The 16,891-nt window shown below is 47.1% G+C and overlaps 1 protein-coding gene across 1 annotated transcript; it reads left to right on the top strand.

The window, feature by feature from the left end:
* Window positions 1–922: 922 nt before the first annotated feature.
* Window positions 923–16,566, top strand: LOC122939650 (oocyte zinc finger protein XlCOF7.1-like). The gene is made up of 5 exons (XM_044295780.1): window positions 923–1,073; window positions 3,599–3,724; window positions 3,817–3,948; window positions 4,081–4,201; window positions 14,926–16,566. Exons 2-5 carry the CDS (start codon window positions 3,647–3,649, stop codon window positions 15,984–15,986), a joined length of 1,392 nt encoding a protein of 463 aa, XP_044151715.1. The 5' UTR covers window positions 923–1,073; window positions 3,599–3,646; the 3' UTR covers window positions 15,987–16,566.
* Window positions 16,567–16,891: the final 325 nt, after the last annotated feature.

Below are 16,891 nucleotides of genomic sequence, written 5' to 3'. Positions count from 1 at the left end.
CCCTCCTCCACTTTCAAGGCTCCGTTCTCGATGTAGGTGCGTGTCCCAGCAATATGCCCCCATTGTCTGAGATGAGACAACCCCTTTAAGACATACAGATTTTGCAGAATTGTTAATAGCTTAAAAATAAGGCACATGTGAAGGCGATTCATTGTGGAATCTGCTTTTCGTGTGGTTTTTGACACTTTTTTAATGGTTTTTTTTTAACACTTTTTTTATGTGTTTTTTTAACACTTTTTTTTTTAACCAATGGGTGTTTACTTCAATGCAAAACTGCATTTACAGCTCATGCTTTTTGGCACAGATCCATGCCAAAAAAACGCACAAAAAATTTGCAGCTTCCCATTAAAATGAATGGAAGGCTGCTTTGAGGCGGTTTTTGCAGCTGATTTTGAAGAGGAAACGCGTCAATATTAGGGCAAAAAAACTCAATATGAACTAGCCCTTAGAGACAAGGGCAGGATTTTAGTAAAACGGGCCTAAATCTTTAAATGTCCGGTTTAGGATTGCCCTATCCAAATGTCCCATTAAGGTGTAGGTGCAATAGGGGGAGGCCAACAACTACTCACTTTTCCCTCTGCTACAAATGGCATCCTAGCATCTGATTCCATGTAAATCAAAGGGGAAGACTCTTCTAATAAGCATTCCCTGCATCCTCTGGTATATAAATTGATGTAAACAATTAGTAAAAGAAAAAAGTGAAGAAAATGTAAAAATAGTTATTGTACTACACAGCAAAGAACGTTTACCTGTTCTGCTGATTGTCATTTCATAAATCGTCCACTAGGGGCCGCTCTCCAGCCTCTACATTTAGGAGAGCGAGTGATCACATGACCGTGACGTCATCAAAACTGCTTTCGCTTTGTTATCCCTCTAGCCATGTGATTGATCACATGATCGTGATGTCATGGCAGGTCCTTGTTCCCTCAAGTGGAAGGTCCTCTAGCTTTTATTATTATTATGTAGCATCTCCTGGGTGACTGTTGGACCCGACTACACAGGAGGCGGCGACCTCACCCTGCTGCTGCTGCCGGACTTGTGACTCCTCCCCCCCCCTCCTAGAAGACGCTCAGGTAACGCACAGCTGTCAGTGAAGGGATGTGTACTGTTACTGAATGACAATCCCCAGTATGTCACATTCTGTCAAGCAGTTGCTTACATAGCAATTCCTCCACAGTGTTATTACAGATGTAACCGATGTGGAAGGTCTTATTGGACCGAAATAGTCTGGTTTGATATATTTTGTGACATTTTCAGACTGGTACACAGCTGGATCGGTCTTTGGATGTTTATTTTTCACATTTTATTGCATTGAACGTATTGGACTGATGTGAATGTTTAAATTATATAGAAAGTGCCCAGATGAAGAACCTCCAGATCTGCCCCCATTCAGTGTAGGATCAGGACCGTCCTCTCTTTTCCATTTACCGCTGAGAGATGTTCCAGATTAATCCGGCAAGTTATCCCCTATATACAGGATCAGTGGGGGTCTTACCTCTGAGAACACCACTGATCAAGAGAACGGGGGCCCAGTACCCCCTGCAGGCCCCTTGCAGGTCCTCTAAAATGACCTGAGCGGCCGCTCCATTCATTTCTATGGGAATTCCAGAGACAGGTGAGCGCTGTACTCTAGCTTCAGAACTCCCATAGAAATGGATGGATCGGCCAGGTGCATGGGCAACCGGCTGTTTTGGTCATATCAGGGGTCTGCAGGAGGTACGGGCCCCAGTTCTCGTGATTGGTGGGGGTCTTAGCAGTAGGACCCCCACCGATCTTAAAGTTATCTTGTACCAGCCGGACTGCTATGAGTTGGGACCAGTAAAGCCCCTTATGAGATCCTTCCTTTCTTCCAGTTGGGAACAGTTTTGGCCCTGCTATGACATCCTCCTTTTCGTTCCAGTTTGCACCAGTAAAGGCCCGCTATGAGATCCTTCCTTTCTTTTCAGTCGGGACCAGTAAATCCCTACTATAAGATCCTCCCTTTCTTCCATTTTGGGACCAGTAAAGCCCCGCTATGAGATCCTCCCTTCTTCCAGTTGGGACCAGTAAAGCTCCGCTATGAGATCCCTCCTTTTTTCCAGTTGGGACCAGTAAATCCCCGCTATGAGATCCTCCCTTTCTTCTAGTTGGGACCAGTAAAGCTCCGCTATGAGATCCTCCCTTTTTTCCAGTTGGGACCAGTAAAGCCCCGCTATGAGATCTGTCCTTTCTTCCAGTTGGGACCAGTAAAGCCCGGCTATGAGATCCTTCCTTTCTTCCAGTTGGGACCAGTAAAGCCCCGCTATGAGATCCTTCCTTTCTTCCAGTTGGGACCAGTAAAGCCCGGCTATGAGATCCTTCCTTTCTTCCAGTTGGGACCAGTAAAGCCCCGCTATGAGATCCTTCCTTTCTTCCCATTTGAACTCAACAAAACCTTTTCACATTAAGAAAAGCAGAAGATGTCACCCATTAATCCACCGTATCTGAGAGATGCCAGCTGCGCTTGGTATAATGTGTCCCTGTACTCCAGAGTCTTGCTGATGCAGGCATATCTAGAAGGAGATCTTTTTCCAATGTACCAAAGTCTGTGGTGGATCGCTCTAGATCAGCTCTAGGATGAAGAAGGAGCTGCTCCATTATTTCAATGGAGGTGCTAGAAGCACAGTTCCTAGATACCAGAAATTGTGAGTGATCCCTTCCTTTAGTAGAATGTATCAACTGTACAATCTGGATCGAAAATTGACAGCAATAGATTAAGAGATTTTTTTCGGAGAATTATCTACCCTCGGGATCAATATCAGATCAGTGGGAGTCTGACTCCTAGCACCCTCGCCGATCAGCCGTGCATTGTATAGCGGCTGTGCTTGGTGCTGCAGCCCAGGCCCATTCACTTCAATGGTACTGAGCAGCACAAAGTCCATGTGACCGATGGATGTGTGTCACAGCAATGTGGCTTCTTCAAACAGGAGTTGGACCCCCATTGATCTGATATTGATGACCTGTCCTGACATTATACTGTACCATTAAAGGGGTTGTCTCACCTCAGCAAGTAGCATTTATTATGTAGAGAAAGTTAATACAAGGCACTTACTAATGTATTGTGATTCTCCATATTGCTCCCTTTGCTGGCTGGATTCATTTTTCCACCACATTATACACTGCTCATTTCCATGGTTACGACCACCCTGTAATCCATCAGTAATATATGCAAATGATCCTCTAGGAGCAAAGGGAACATTGCTGTTACACCTATAGGCTCTGCTCTCTCTGCAACTGCTGCGCCCTCTGCACTCTGATAGACAGGACCCAGCAGGCGTTATAATGTTTTCACTGCCTGGCCCTGTCAATCAAAGTGCAGAGGGCGCAGCAGTTGCAGAGAAAGCAGAGGCTCTAGGTGTAATGGTAACGCCCCCGTTGCTCCTAGAGGCTCATTTGCATATATTAAAACATAATTGCTGACATATGTGAACATGGGGCTAACACAGATGCCTTCAACTGCCGAGCGCACATGTAACAGCCCGGCCAGTGTCATAGGGACAAATCTGCTGACAGATGCCCTTTAAAGGGACTTATTCCTTCTGTGTGAGAGTTACAGTAAATATACAATTTCCAATTACAGAGTTCACCATCACTTCCACCCTCGAACACTTACATCTGAGAATTTGGGATGGACATAGCCAGCAGTCACCTGTGCCAGGAGGTCCTGAAACTAACCCTGGAGATCATCTACCTCCTGACTGGAGAGGTGAGGGATTCTGAGAAGGTGACAGTGAGGCCATCACTATCTCATACACCCATATTGTATTGCTTCTATATCGCTCTGCTCTCCATACACAGGACTACACCATAGTGAAGAAGGCAGAAGAAGACATCACCATCCCTCCGCTGACCTCAGTGATACAAAAGGAGAATTATGATAAGAAGATTCTACAACTCGCCAACCAAATCACTCAGCTGATCTCTGGAGAGGTAGAACGAGCAGGAAGAGATTGTCCTATAACTTCTGATACGTTTCCACCTGTTGTGGCAGATATACCCCAAGTGATCTCCGCGTGACCTTTACCATTATTGATTTATGACTTTATCTTTGTGTTTCTCCAGGTTCCTCTACGATGTGAGGATGTAACGGTTTATTTCTCCATGGAGGAGTGGGACTATGTAGAAGAACACAAGAGTGTGTACAAGGACGTCCTGATAGATGGGGACCAGCTCTCACCATTGGGTAATGTTGCATGCTGGTTATGCACCTTGCAGTCAATGGGGATTTCCTTTCTTAAAGGCCTACAGATATTGATGACCTATCCTCAGAATAGGTCATCAATATCAGATCGGTGGGGGGTCCAACACTCGGCACTCCCACTGATCAGCTGTTTCAAGCAGGCGTGGTGACGGAAACTATACGGAGCTGGAAGCAGACAGCTCCATACAATGTGTAGTGCCCGTGCCGGGATACTGCAGCTGAATTGCAGTATGCCAGCGCTGGAAACACAGTCTACATAGCTTCTGTACACTATATAGTTCCCAGCACAGCGGCTGCTTGCTCGAAACAAGCTGATCGGTGGGGGTGCAGAATTTTGGACCCACAAAAATCTGACAATCATGACCTCTCCTGAGGATAGCTCAGCAATATTTGGAGCCCAGAAAACCCATTTAAATCTGCTCTCATGATTGGAGATGCATCAGAGTGGTCCATGCAAAAACTGTCTCTGTAGACCCTACATTTTCCCCACGACTCCACAACGGCACTTCCTGGAGGGTACCCGCCTCTTCAGGGACAGGAAAACAACGAAGACCAACTTATAAAAGCCCCCACTCCTTTATCTTCGCCAGTTGTTTTCCTGTCCCTCAAAAGGCAGGTGGAGATTGACTGTGCGCAGAGCCTTTGGTAAGTTATCCCGGGGTTTTCCGGAGGGCTCCTGCAGGGGAAAGGATCCCGGAGCTTTGTTATGCTGCTCCTCCTTCCCCTATGGCGTTAGTCTGGTGTGTGCTGGCAGCCCCGGGCTCCCCACTATAGAAGAGGGCCATGTGTTGGGTATTCGGGGGCTGGGGGCATTCCTGGGCTGGGAGCGCTCCGACCCTACTTCCGGCTGCGGCGCGCTGCGCTCCACCGTTGGAACGCAGAGCTAGAGTAACATCATCACGCCTACCCGGAAGTCCTCAGACGGCAAATTTTAAGTGGAATGTCAGCGTCCTACCGGTGAGCAGCCTGCTAGAAGAAGGATACAGTGGCATTCTCATCCGCACCACAATGTCTGCCCCTGGAGAAATTGAGTCGACAAAAAAGACCACTGATGCCCCCAAGCCCTCCAGTCCGGTAAGCCTCCTCCCTGAGGACATTTAGATTGTCAAATTCACCCTATATGTGCATCTCTCCATCCTCATGTTTTTTTTAGGGGAGGGAGAGTCTAAGATCATCTGGAGAACCGTCGCAGAAGAAAAAAATGTCAAATGTGCAAAAAAACTTTATCCGCGCCACTAAAAAATCTCTTTGCCCAAAATGTATAAATAGAGTGGTATCCGAGGAATCTCCGTCTATTGTGGATAGTCTGAGATTCTTAATTAAGGAACAGATTGGGGCAGCTATCGACGCAAGACTAGCGGTAGTCTCTCCTTAGCCATCCACATCCAGAATGGCTCCTTCTGTGACTGAAGAACAGGGATCCGATCTGGATGAACAAGAGGCTTCCTCAGATACGGATTCTAGTGTATATGAGGGCTCCTCAGGTCGCCCTTTGTGTTCCATTGAAGAGACTGAGAGCTTACTTAAGAACATCAGGGCGACAATAAATATGGAAGAATCAAAAGAACCTTTGACCGTCCAGGATCAGATGTTCCTAGGACTAGGGGAGAAAAAGAAACGGGTCTTCCCGGTTCACTCCAACATTAAAAATGTAGTCTTGAATAAATCAAAGGATCCAGAAAAGAGACTGGCAGCATCTAGAATGTTCAAAAGGAAGTATCCCTTTGCTGAGGAGGATTCCAGCTCTTGGGATAAAGCCCCAAGAGTAGATGCCCCAGTTGCTAAAATTTGTAAAAAATTTGCATTACCCTTTGAGGACTTGGGAATCCTTAAGGATCCGATGGATAAAAAGTGTGAATCCCTGCTTAAGAAGTCTTGGGAATCTTCTATGGCTACATTACGTCCAGGATTCTCAGCTACTTATACTGCAAGAACTCTATCTTTATGGCTGACTCAATTAGAAGAGCACATTCAGTCGGACGTTCTAGCTTCCATCCTGATCCTGAAACAAGCTTCCAACTTCCTGGCTGATGCTTCAGCAGATGTCGTGAAATTATCTGCAAAGACCGCAGCTTTATCAAACGCCTCACATAGGGCAATTTGGTTAAGATCATGGAATGGAGATGCGGCATCAAAAAATAGACTTTGTGCCATCCCTTGTGAAGGGGATAGTTTATTTGGGAAGACCCTGGACGATATCCTAGAGAAGTCCTCGGATAGGACAAAGAGCTTCCCTACCGAATCAAGATTCTTCCATAAGAGATGTAATTTTTGCCCCCGAAGACGTCCTGCATTTGATCACAAAAAGAAGAATCGGGGATCCTCATGGCAGCGACGACAGAATCCCTTCTCTTGCAGATACAGACTGTAGTCCAGATATTGTCATATTTTGGATGGATCATCAATATAAAAAATGTCAGACCTGATTCCGGATTATCGGAAGATATTCCTAGGTGTACTTCTAGATTCTCATCTAATGACCTCCTTTCTTCCGGAAAGGAAACAGGAAAAACTGATCCAAAGAGTAGGAAGGTTTCAAAGTTTACCCAGAACCTCTATAAGAGAGACCATGATGATTCTGGGTATCATGACTTCCACAATATAATCAGTGAAATGGGCCCAGGCTCACACAAGAACGCTACAGCCCTTCCTGTTACGGTCCTGGGACCGAAAACAAATATCTTTAAACAAGAAATTGGAGATTCCTTTCCATGTAAGGCGCTCTCTCTCCTGGTGGCTCAAAAAAGAGAACCTTCATGGCAGCAGTAGGAACAACTAGTGGTCACGACAGATGCAAGCAGCCAGGGCTGGGGAGGTCACCTGAACGGCAAGACAGGTCAGGGTATATGGCAGAAAAGCCCTATCCAGCCATCTTCCAACATGCGAGAGCTGCAGGCAATCCGGCAAGCGTTAAAATTTTTCGCTCTATCCCTGGTCCAGAGTCATGTGAAGATACTTTCCGACAACTTGACCACGGTTGCTTACATGAACAAACAGGGGGGACAAGAAGTCGTCTCCTCTCGGCAGTGGCAGAAAAAATATTTGCTTCAGCCGAAGCAAACCTAAGATCTCTGACGACGGTCCATATAAAGGGGAAAGAAAATCATCTGGCGGACTTCCTGAACAGAGAAAAACCAAGACAAGGGGAATGGAGCTTGAACCAGACAGTATTCGGCCAGATTTCGGCAAGATGGGGGATGCCGGAAATCGACTTGTTTGCATCACGAAAAAACAAGAAAGTCAGCAAGTTTTATTCCATCTCTTACAAGTGGATGCTTTAGCGCACAGGTGGCCGAAAGGGTCTCCTGTATGACTTCCCACTCTTCTCTCTAATTCCAAAAGTCCTGACAAAAACGATAGAAGAGAAGTCCCAGATAATACTAATAGCTCCGTATTGGCCCAGAAGGGCGTGGTTTCCGGTTCTCAAGTCCCTGGTAGGGGGGAATTATTGGATCCTTCCCCTTCTTCTGAATCTTCTACTCCAGGGTCCGGTCACCCATCCCAGCATCCATCAACTCAATCTGACAGCCTGGAAACTGAGCGTAACATCTTGAGAAAGAAGGGACTCTGGAAAGCCTTCCTGGCCTTTTGTAAGACTTCCTGGGACCCGTTCAGGCCCCCAGACCTGGGACTAGTACTAGATTTTCTCCAATCAGGACTTGACCAACACCTTAAAGGTACAAATGTCAGCATTAAGTGCTTTTATGGGTGAGAAACTGGCTGAAACAGATCTGATTAAAAGGTTTCTCAAAAGCGCTACTAGATTACACCCAAATTTCAGATCCTACGTCCCACCATGGGATTTAAATCTAGTCCTTTCTGTCCTCTCGGATTCTCCCTTTGAACCCATTCGAGATTTATCTATAAGGCTTTTAACCTTTAAAACAGGTTTCTTTTTTACTAGCTATTACAACAGCTAGAAGGGTCGGGGAGCTTCAGGTCTTCTCTATTCAGCCTCCCTACCTTACAATACTGGAAGATAGAATTTTTTTAAAACATTCTCCTGAATTTATTCCTAAAAATGTCTCTCCCTTCATTTTGTCCTCAGGCTACCTCTGTAGGGGAAAAGAAATTCAGTAACCTTGACGTTAGAAGATGTCTTCTTTAGTATCTGGAAATTACAAAGGACTTCAGAAGGACAAATCAGTTATTGGTCCAGTACCTGGGCACTAACTGGGGTAGAGCAGCTAGCAAGGCTTCCATAACACATTGGATTAAGTCCTGTATATCTCTATGTTACAATGAGAAAGAGATGACTCCCCAGCTATGGCTGCCTGTTGGGCAGAGGGGGCCTCTACCTCTCTTGAAGATATTTGCGGAGCAGCGACTTGGTCGAGCCCTTCTACTTTTTATAAACATTATAAACTTGATGTTCTATCCAATAGAGATCTATCTTTTGGCAGAAAAGTTTTATCTGCTGTGGTCTCCCCCTGAGTGGATTCTTTGTTATTCCTCCAGGAAGTGCCGTTGTGGAGGCGTCGGGAAAAGATGAAAATTACTCTTACCGGTAATTGGATTTTCCCTTAGCCTCCACAACGGCACGGGGAATTCCCACTCATTTTTTTCTTTAATTGATATTTTGTGGGCTGTTGACCCTTTTTCATGTGTATTGTTATATAACTTAAAGGGGTTCTGCACTTTCATTTAACTGATGATCTATCCTCTGGATAGATCATCAGCTTCTGATCGGCGGGGGTCCGACACCCGGGACCCCCGCCGATCAGCTGTTTGAGAAGGCAGCGGCGCTCCAGGAGCGCCGCTGCCTTCTCACTGTTTACCGCCGGGCCGCCCGCCCTCTGACGTCACGACTTGTATCAACTAGAGTGGGCGCGGCTAAGCTCTGTTCATTGAATGGAGCTTAGCCGCGCCCACTCTAGTTGATACAAGTCGTGACGTCAGTGGGCGGGCGGCCCGGCGGTAAACAGTGAGAAGGCAGCGGCGCTCCTGGAGCGCCGCTGCCTTCTCAAACAGCTGATCGGCGGGGGTCCCGGGTGTCGGACCCCCGCCGATCAGAAGCTGATGATCTATCCAGAGGATAGATCATCAGTTAAATGAAAGTGCAGAACCCCTTTAACCATAATCAATTATGCATCTACCTTGGAGTTCTAGGTTATTAACTGGCGAAGGTAAAGGGGAGGGGGCTTTTATACGTTGGTCTCCGTTGTTTTCCTGTCCCTGAAGAGGCGGGTACCCTCCAGGAAGTGCCATTGTGGAGGCTAAGGTTACTTTCACACTAGCGTTATTCTTTTCCGGCATTGAGTTCCGTCCTAGGGGCTCTATACCGGAAAAGAACTGATCAGTTTCATCCCCATGCATTCTGAATGGAGAGCAATCCGTTCAGGATGCATCAGGATGTCTTCTGTTCAGTCTTTTTGCCATTTCAGGACGGAGGAAATACCGCAAATTGCGTACAAAAAGACTGAACACTTGCCGGAATGCCGGATTCGGCATTAATTTACATTGAAGTGTATTAGTGCCGGATCCGGCATTAAGTGTTTTGGCAAAACGGATGCGCAAACCGGAAAAAATGCACATTTTTTTTTATACCAGATCCGTTTTTTCAGATGACATCGGAGAGACGGATCCGGCATTTCGATGTATTTGTCAGACGGATCCGCATCTGGATCCATCTGACAAATGCCCTCAGTTTGCATACATTTTGCCGGATCCCTAAGGGAAACTGCAAGTAAGGCCTCATGCACACGACCGTTGTGTGCATCCGTGGCCGTTGTGCCGTTTTCCGTTTTTTTTCGCGGAACCATTGACTTTCAATGGGTCCGTGGAAAAATCGGAAAATGCACCGTTTTGCAGCCGAGGCCGTGATCCGTGTATCCTGTCCGTCAAAAAAATATGACCTGTCCTATTTTTTTGACGGACAACGGTTCACGGACCCATTCAAGTCAATGGGTCCGTGAAAGAACACGGATGCACACAAGATTGGCATCCGTGTCCGTGATCCGTGGCCGTAGGTTGCTTTCATACAGACGGATCCGAAGATCCGTCTGCATAAAAGCTTTTTCTGATCTAAGTTTTCACTTCGTGAAAACTCATTTCCGACAGTATATTCTAACACAGAAGCGTTCCCATGGTGATGGGGACGCTTCTAGTTAGAATACACTGCAAACTTGGTACAAGACTGCCCCCTGCTGCCTGGCACCACCCGATCTCTTACAGGGGGATATGATAGCACAATTAACCTCTTCAGGTGCGGCACCTAAAGGGGTTAATTGTACTATCATATTCTCCTGTAAGAGATCAGGGCTGCCAGGCAGCAGGGGGCAGACCCCCCCTCCCCAGTTTGAATATCGTTGGTGGCACAGTGTGTGCCCATCGCCCCCCCCTTCCTCCCTCTATAGTTAAAAATCGTTGGTGGCACAGTGTGTGCCCATCGCCCCCCCCTTCCTCCCTCTATAGTTAAAAATCGTTGGTGGCACAGTGTGTGCCCATCGCCCCCCCCTTCCTCCCTCTATAGTTAAAAATCGTTGGTGGCACAGTGTGCGCCCACCATCGCCCCCCTCCATCTCCCCCCCCATCATTGGTGGCAGCGGAGTTCCGATCGGAGTCCCAGTTTAATCGCTGGGGCTCCGATCGGTAACCATGGCAACCAGGAAGCTACTGCAGCCCTGGTTGCCATGGTTACTTAGCAATAGTACAATAGTAGAAGATTCATACTTACCTGCTTGCTGCTGCGATGTCTGTGACCGGCCGGGAGCTCCTCCTACTGGTAAGTGACAGTTCTTTAGCAATGCACCGCACAGACCTTTCACTTACCAGTAGGTGGAGCTCCCGGCCGGTCACAGACATCGCAGCAGCAGGCAGGTAAGTATGAATCTTCTACAATTGTACTATTGCTAAGTAACCATGGCAACCAGGGATGCAGTAGCTTCCTGGTTGCCATGGTTACCGATCGGAGCCCCAGCGATTAAACTGGGACTCCGATCGGAACACCGCTGCCACCAATGATGGGGGGGGGGGAATGGGAGGCCGCACACTGCCACCAATGGTTGTTACTACTATAGAGAGAGGGGGGGCCGATGGTGGGCCCACACTGTGCCACCAACGATTTTTAACTATAGAGGGAGGAAGGGGGGGGCGATGGGCACACACTGTGCCACCAACGATTTTTAACTATAGAGGGAGGAAGGGGGGGGCGATGGGCACACACTGTGCCACCAACGATATTCAAACTGGGGGGGGGGGGTCTGCCCCCTGCTGCCTGGCAGCCCTGATCTCTTACAGGAGAATATGATAGTACAATTAACCCCTTTAGGTGCCGCACCTGAAGAGGTTAATTGTGCTATCATATCCCCCTGTAAGAGATCGGGTGGTGCCAGGCAGCAGGGGGCAGTCTTGTACCAAGTTTGCAGTGTATTCTAACCTGAAGCGTCCCCATCACCATGGGAACGCCTCTGTGTTAGAATATACTGTCGGAAATGAGTTTCACGAAGTAGCTCATATATGACAGTATATTCTAACGTAGAGGCGTTCCCATGGTGATGGGGACGCTTCAAGTTATGTTCGGGTGTCCGCCTGGCCGTGCGGAGGCAAGCGGATCCGTCCAGACTTATAATGTAAGTCAATGGGGACGGATCCGTTTGAAGATGACACACTGTGGCTCAATTTTCAAACGGATCCGTCCCCATTGACTTGCATTGTAATTCAGGACGGATCCGTTTGGCTCCGCACGGCCAGGCGGACGCCAAAACGACTTTTTTTTCATGTCCGTGGATCCTCCAAAAATCAAGGAAGACCCACGGACGAAAAAACGGTCACGGATCACGGACCCACGGACCCCGTTTTTTCGGACCGTGAAAAAAAACTGTCGTGTGCATGAGGCCTAAGAGTAATTTTCATCTTTCTTTGGTAGATATTGGTGCTGTATAAAAATGTCCCATAATCTGCCCGGTTTTGTAGGGTCCATCCGTCCTTTTATTTCTTGTTGGACCATGCCGTACAGCATTTCCATATTATTTATTATATTCATTAGCATTTATTAAAGGGGTTGTCTCACTTAAGCAAGTGGCATTTATCATGTAGACAAAGTTAGGCTACTTTCACACTCGCGTTTGGTGCGGATCCGTCTTGTATCTGCACAGACGGATCCGCACCAATAATGAAAACTCTTGTATCTGATAATAACGGATCTGTTTGCATTATTCATAAAAAAAAAAAAAAAAGTCTAAGTCAAAACTGATCCGTCTTGACTTACATTGAAAGTCAATGGGGGACGGATCCGTTTTCAATTGCACCATATTGTTTCAGTGAAAAACTGATCCATCCCCATTGACTTACATTGTAAGTCAGGACTGAAACGTTTGGCTCCGCATCGTCAGTCTGTCACCAAAACGCTGCAAGCTGCGTTTTAGTGACCGTCTAAAAAACGGAGACCAAACGCAGCCAAATTTATGCATTCTGAACGGATCCTTATCCATTCAGAATGCATTGGGGCTGAACTGATCCGTTTTGGGCCGCTCGTGAAAGCCCTGAAACGGATCTCACAAGCGGACCCAGAAACGCCAGTGTGAAAGTAGCCTTAAAGGGGTTATCTAAGAGTATAACCTGCCCCCCCCCACTGAATATACTTACCCGGCTCCCTGCACCGCTCCTAGCGGGTGACGCTAGGGAGGCCCGTCCCCGCCTGCCATTGGCTGCTCCTCCCCGACAACGGATGTTTTCATCCGCGCATGGGGAGAAGCAGCAGTGGCGGTGCGGGGACCAGGAGCAGCGTGGGGAGCCAGGTAAGTATATTCAGTATGGGGGGGGGCAGTTTATACTCTTGGATAACCCCTTTTAATACAAGCCACTTACTAATGTTCCCAAAAAAAGAAAAAAACATGGATCGCACATCCACAAGCTCTGCATTAATCTGTTGCTTCTCAGCACAATTACTAGTATATATAACTCCATAATCCACTAAGTACACTCACCAAGTCAACAGTGCCTTCTCAGTGGGACCTACCCTAATTTGGCACAGCACCACGTGGCAACCACTGCCGCCAAACACAGCACCCACAGTCGGCGAGCACCAACAGCACCCCCGCTGTCAAACTGAGCCTCCTTGGCACTGGGCCCCAACCAACCCACAGGCCCAACATCAAAGCCATAGCAGCAACCACGCAGTACTGCACCATGCGAACAGATGTCTAGAACTCACTCCATGTGGTCTCAGAACTAAGGGCTCATGCACATGACCGTATCTGCTTTGCGGTCTGCAAATCGCGGATCCGCAAATCACAGATCCCAGCAGTAAGTATGCCACCGTTTTTTCCAAACTCCTGTAGAAATGTCCTGTCCTTGCAAAGTGGGCAAGAATAGGACTTGTTATATCGGGGCGTGGAACGGACATAGGGATGCAGACGGCACACGGAGTGCTGTCCGCATCTTTTGCAGCCCCATTGAAATGAATGGGTCCGCATGGTCGTGTGCATTAGCCCTTAAACTGAGACCAAGTAGCCTCCAACCAATGTGCAGTCTCCTGCTAGTTAAAAACCCCTGTGCCGAATGTAATACTAATCTAGTGTGATTGTTCACTGCTCGTTTCCGTGGTTACGACCACCCTGCAATCCATCCGCAGTGGCTGTGCAGGCACATCATAGGAAAAAGCATTGGCCTCTCTGGGGGCCGAGACTGTGGGAGACACATAGGCAGGCGCATGTGCGGCACCTCTTATCATGGCTACCTCGTATCTGCGCTGCAGCGGTGGCAGTATCCCCTGGAAACGAGCAGTGTCTAATATGATGGAAAAATGAAAGGGTTATTCCCATATCAGACAATGGGGGCATATCGCTGGGAGAGCTGTGGCTGGAGGACCCCGGATTTCCCGGGGTCCATCCACCACCAAGCGCTGCTCCCATAGAAGTGAATGGGAGCACACCGTCAATGCGCGGCCCCTGCTCCTATTCATTTATATGGGGCAGACGGAGATAGCCGAGCCAGCGCCGGCTATTTTCGGCGGCCTCATAAAAAATTTATGGAGGGCGGCTGCGCATGCGCAGTGCGCCCTCCGTTCATTTCCCTGCTCCCTTCTCATTGTAGGTGCGGGTGGGAACTAGCGATATGCCCCCATTGTCTGAGATGGGACAACCCCTTTAATCACACCAGCAAAGGAGTCATTATGGACAATCACAATACATTAGTGACTTGTACTTTCTCTACATGATAAATGCCATTTGCTAATTGAGACAACCCCTTTAAGACTTTTTCATGAACTTAAGGCCTCATGCACACGACCGTTGTTGTGTTCCGTTCCGCAAAATGGGGTTCTGTTGTTCCGTGATCAGTTTCCATTTTTGTTTCCGTGTGTCTTCCTTCATTTTTGAAGGATCACCAGACATGAAGGAAAGTAAAAAAAAGTCTAAGTCAAGTTTGCCATGCAAATGATAGGAAAAAAACGGACGCGGATGACAATCTTGTGTGCCTCCGCGTTTTTTCACGGACCCATTGACTTGAATGGGTCCGCGAACTGTTTTCCGTGAAAAAAATAGGACAAGTTATATTTTTTTGACGGCCTAGAACCACGGATCACGGACAACAAACGATGCATTAGCCGAGTTCTCAACGGACCCATTGAAAGTCAATGGGTCCGCAGAAAATCACGAAAAACGGAACAACGGACACGGAATGAAACAAGGGTCGTGTGCATGAGGCCTAAACTAAATGTAGATTTTTCGATATTGCAAAGACTGAAAAGTCACCTTTTTTCTTAGATCATCACTACAGTGGGAAAGCCATGGAAGAGCCTGCGATCGGGTCATCCGACTATACATGGGAAAGTAAAGAACTGATACAAGAATTTCAGCTAGAGAGCCTCAATACCGCACTTCCCACCGCTGCCATATTTACTGCAGATTTGTCCTTAGATTCTCCTAAACACTCGGGACCTTCATTTGATACCTCAGATAATATTCTTAAAAGTGATGACTTATTTACACCCCTCGAGCCTGACGAATGTGTCATCGAGAACCCGACCTCCATATCCTCTTTTCCATTAGATTTGCCTATGGATTCCCTTCCACACTGGAGATTGCCACCAGATGGCGCAGACGATATTCCTAGGAATACTAAATCGCTGGTACCTCCAGAATCCGATGATTGTGTCCTTCAGAATCCAAACTTTATTTCAGAGAGCGCACCTTATACCAACAAGAAGCCCTTCCCGTGTCCTGAGTGTGATCGATGCTTCAAGACAAAGAAAAGCCTTGCCGTACATCTAAAAACCCACACAGGGGAGAGGCCGCTGACCTGCTCCGAATGTGGGAAAAGCTTCATCCACAGGCGGAGTCTCCTGGATCACCGAAGAATCCACACCGGGGAGAAGCCCTTCCCTTGTTCTGAGTGCGGAAAGCGCTTCAGACATAAAGCCTGTGTTTTAAGACACCAGAGAATCCACACGGGGGAGAAGCCATACGGGTGTTCGGAGTGCGGGAAATTTTTTGCGGATAAAACGTCTCTTAATCGTCATCAACGAGTACATATTAGAGAGAAGCCATTTCCATGTCCTGATTGCCACGCGTTTTTTGCGCGGAAGGAATATCTCGCCGACCATAGGAAGATTCACACCAGTGAAAGACCATTTTCATGTTCTTACTGTGAGAAGAGTTTCACCCAAAAATCTACTCTTACCCAGCACCAGCATATTTGCTCTACAAAGAAATCCTCCCGTAAAAATGTAAAAAACAAAAAAAATAGGGTGGTAATAAATCATTCAAAACATTTTATAAATGAAAATGAACCCCTTAAGGACGCAGCCAGTTTTGGCGGGCTTTAGGGCATGGCGATTTTTTTTTTTTTCATCTTCACATTTTAAAAGCCTTAATTTATTTTTCCATTGACGTAGTTGTACTACAGCTTTTCTTGTGGGATTAATTTTATTTTGATTGGCAACATTTTGAGGGACATGTAATGTATAACCTTCATTAATTGTCTTTTGGGAGGGGTCAGCGATTCCGTCATTGTTTTTTGCTAACTTTAGCTTTAAAAAAGGAAAATAAGAAAAAAATATTTTTTATCAGGCCTCAGATCAGACATGAAAATAAATAAAACGACTTACCTCTTCTGCTCTAGATGGCGCGCTCTTCCTGCACACACCACTCCCTGGCCTTCTGCCAGCCACGCGCTGCCAACTACGTGCACTACATTTTGATCAGCACAACACAACGCCTGGAGAAAACTAGGGAGTGGTGGCTACGACCAGCACTAGCAGCGCTACACTCACCACCTCGCTCTTTCCCCCTGCACCTCCTGCATACTAATGAACGCTTCCATACTGGAAGTGCTCATTAATATTTTCTTTATAAGATGCACTGCCATTTTGCGAGTGCAAAACATTGTAATTCGTTTTGCATTCGCGTGAGAAAAATCGCGCGTGTTTGGTACCCAAACCCGAACTTCTTCACAGAAGTTCGGGCTTGGGATCGGTGTTCTGTAATACAGAATGCATAGTAAAATAGCGCTGGGGGGGTTAAAAAAACAAAAATAATAATTTAACTCGCCTTAGTCCAGTTAATCGCGCAGCCCGGCTTCTCGTCTGTCTCCTTTGCTGAACAGGACCTGTGGTGACATCACTCCGGTCATCACATGATCTTTTACCATGGTGATAGATCATGTGATGGAACATGTGATGACCGGAGTGACGTCACCACAGGTCCTGTTCAGCAAAGGAGACAGACAAGA

This window comes from Bufo gargarizans, chromosome 5 (assembly GCF_014858855.1).
Source record: "Bufo gargarizans isolate SCDJY-AF-19 chromosome 5, ASM1485885v1, whole genome shotgun sequence".
NCBI classification, from domain to species: Eukaryota; Metazoa; Chordata; class Amphibia; order Anura; family Bufonidae; genus Bufo; species Bufo gargarizans.
Note: the sequence above shows the minus strand (reverse complement) of the source record. Positions and strands in the feature narration are given on the sequence as shown.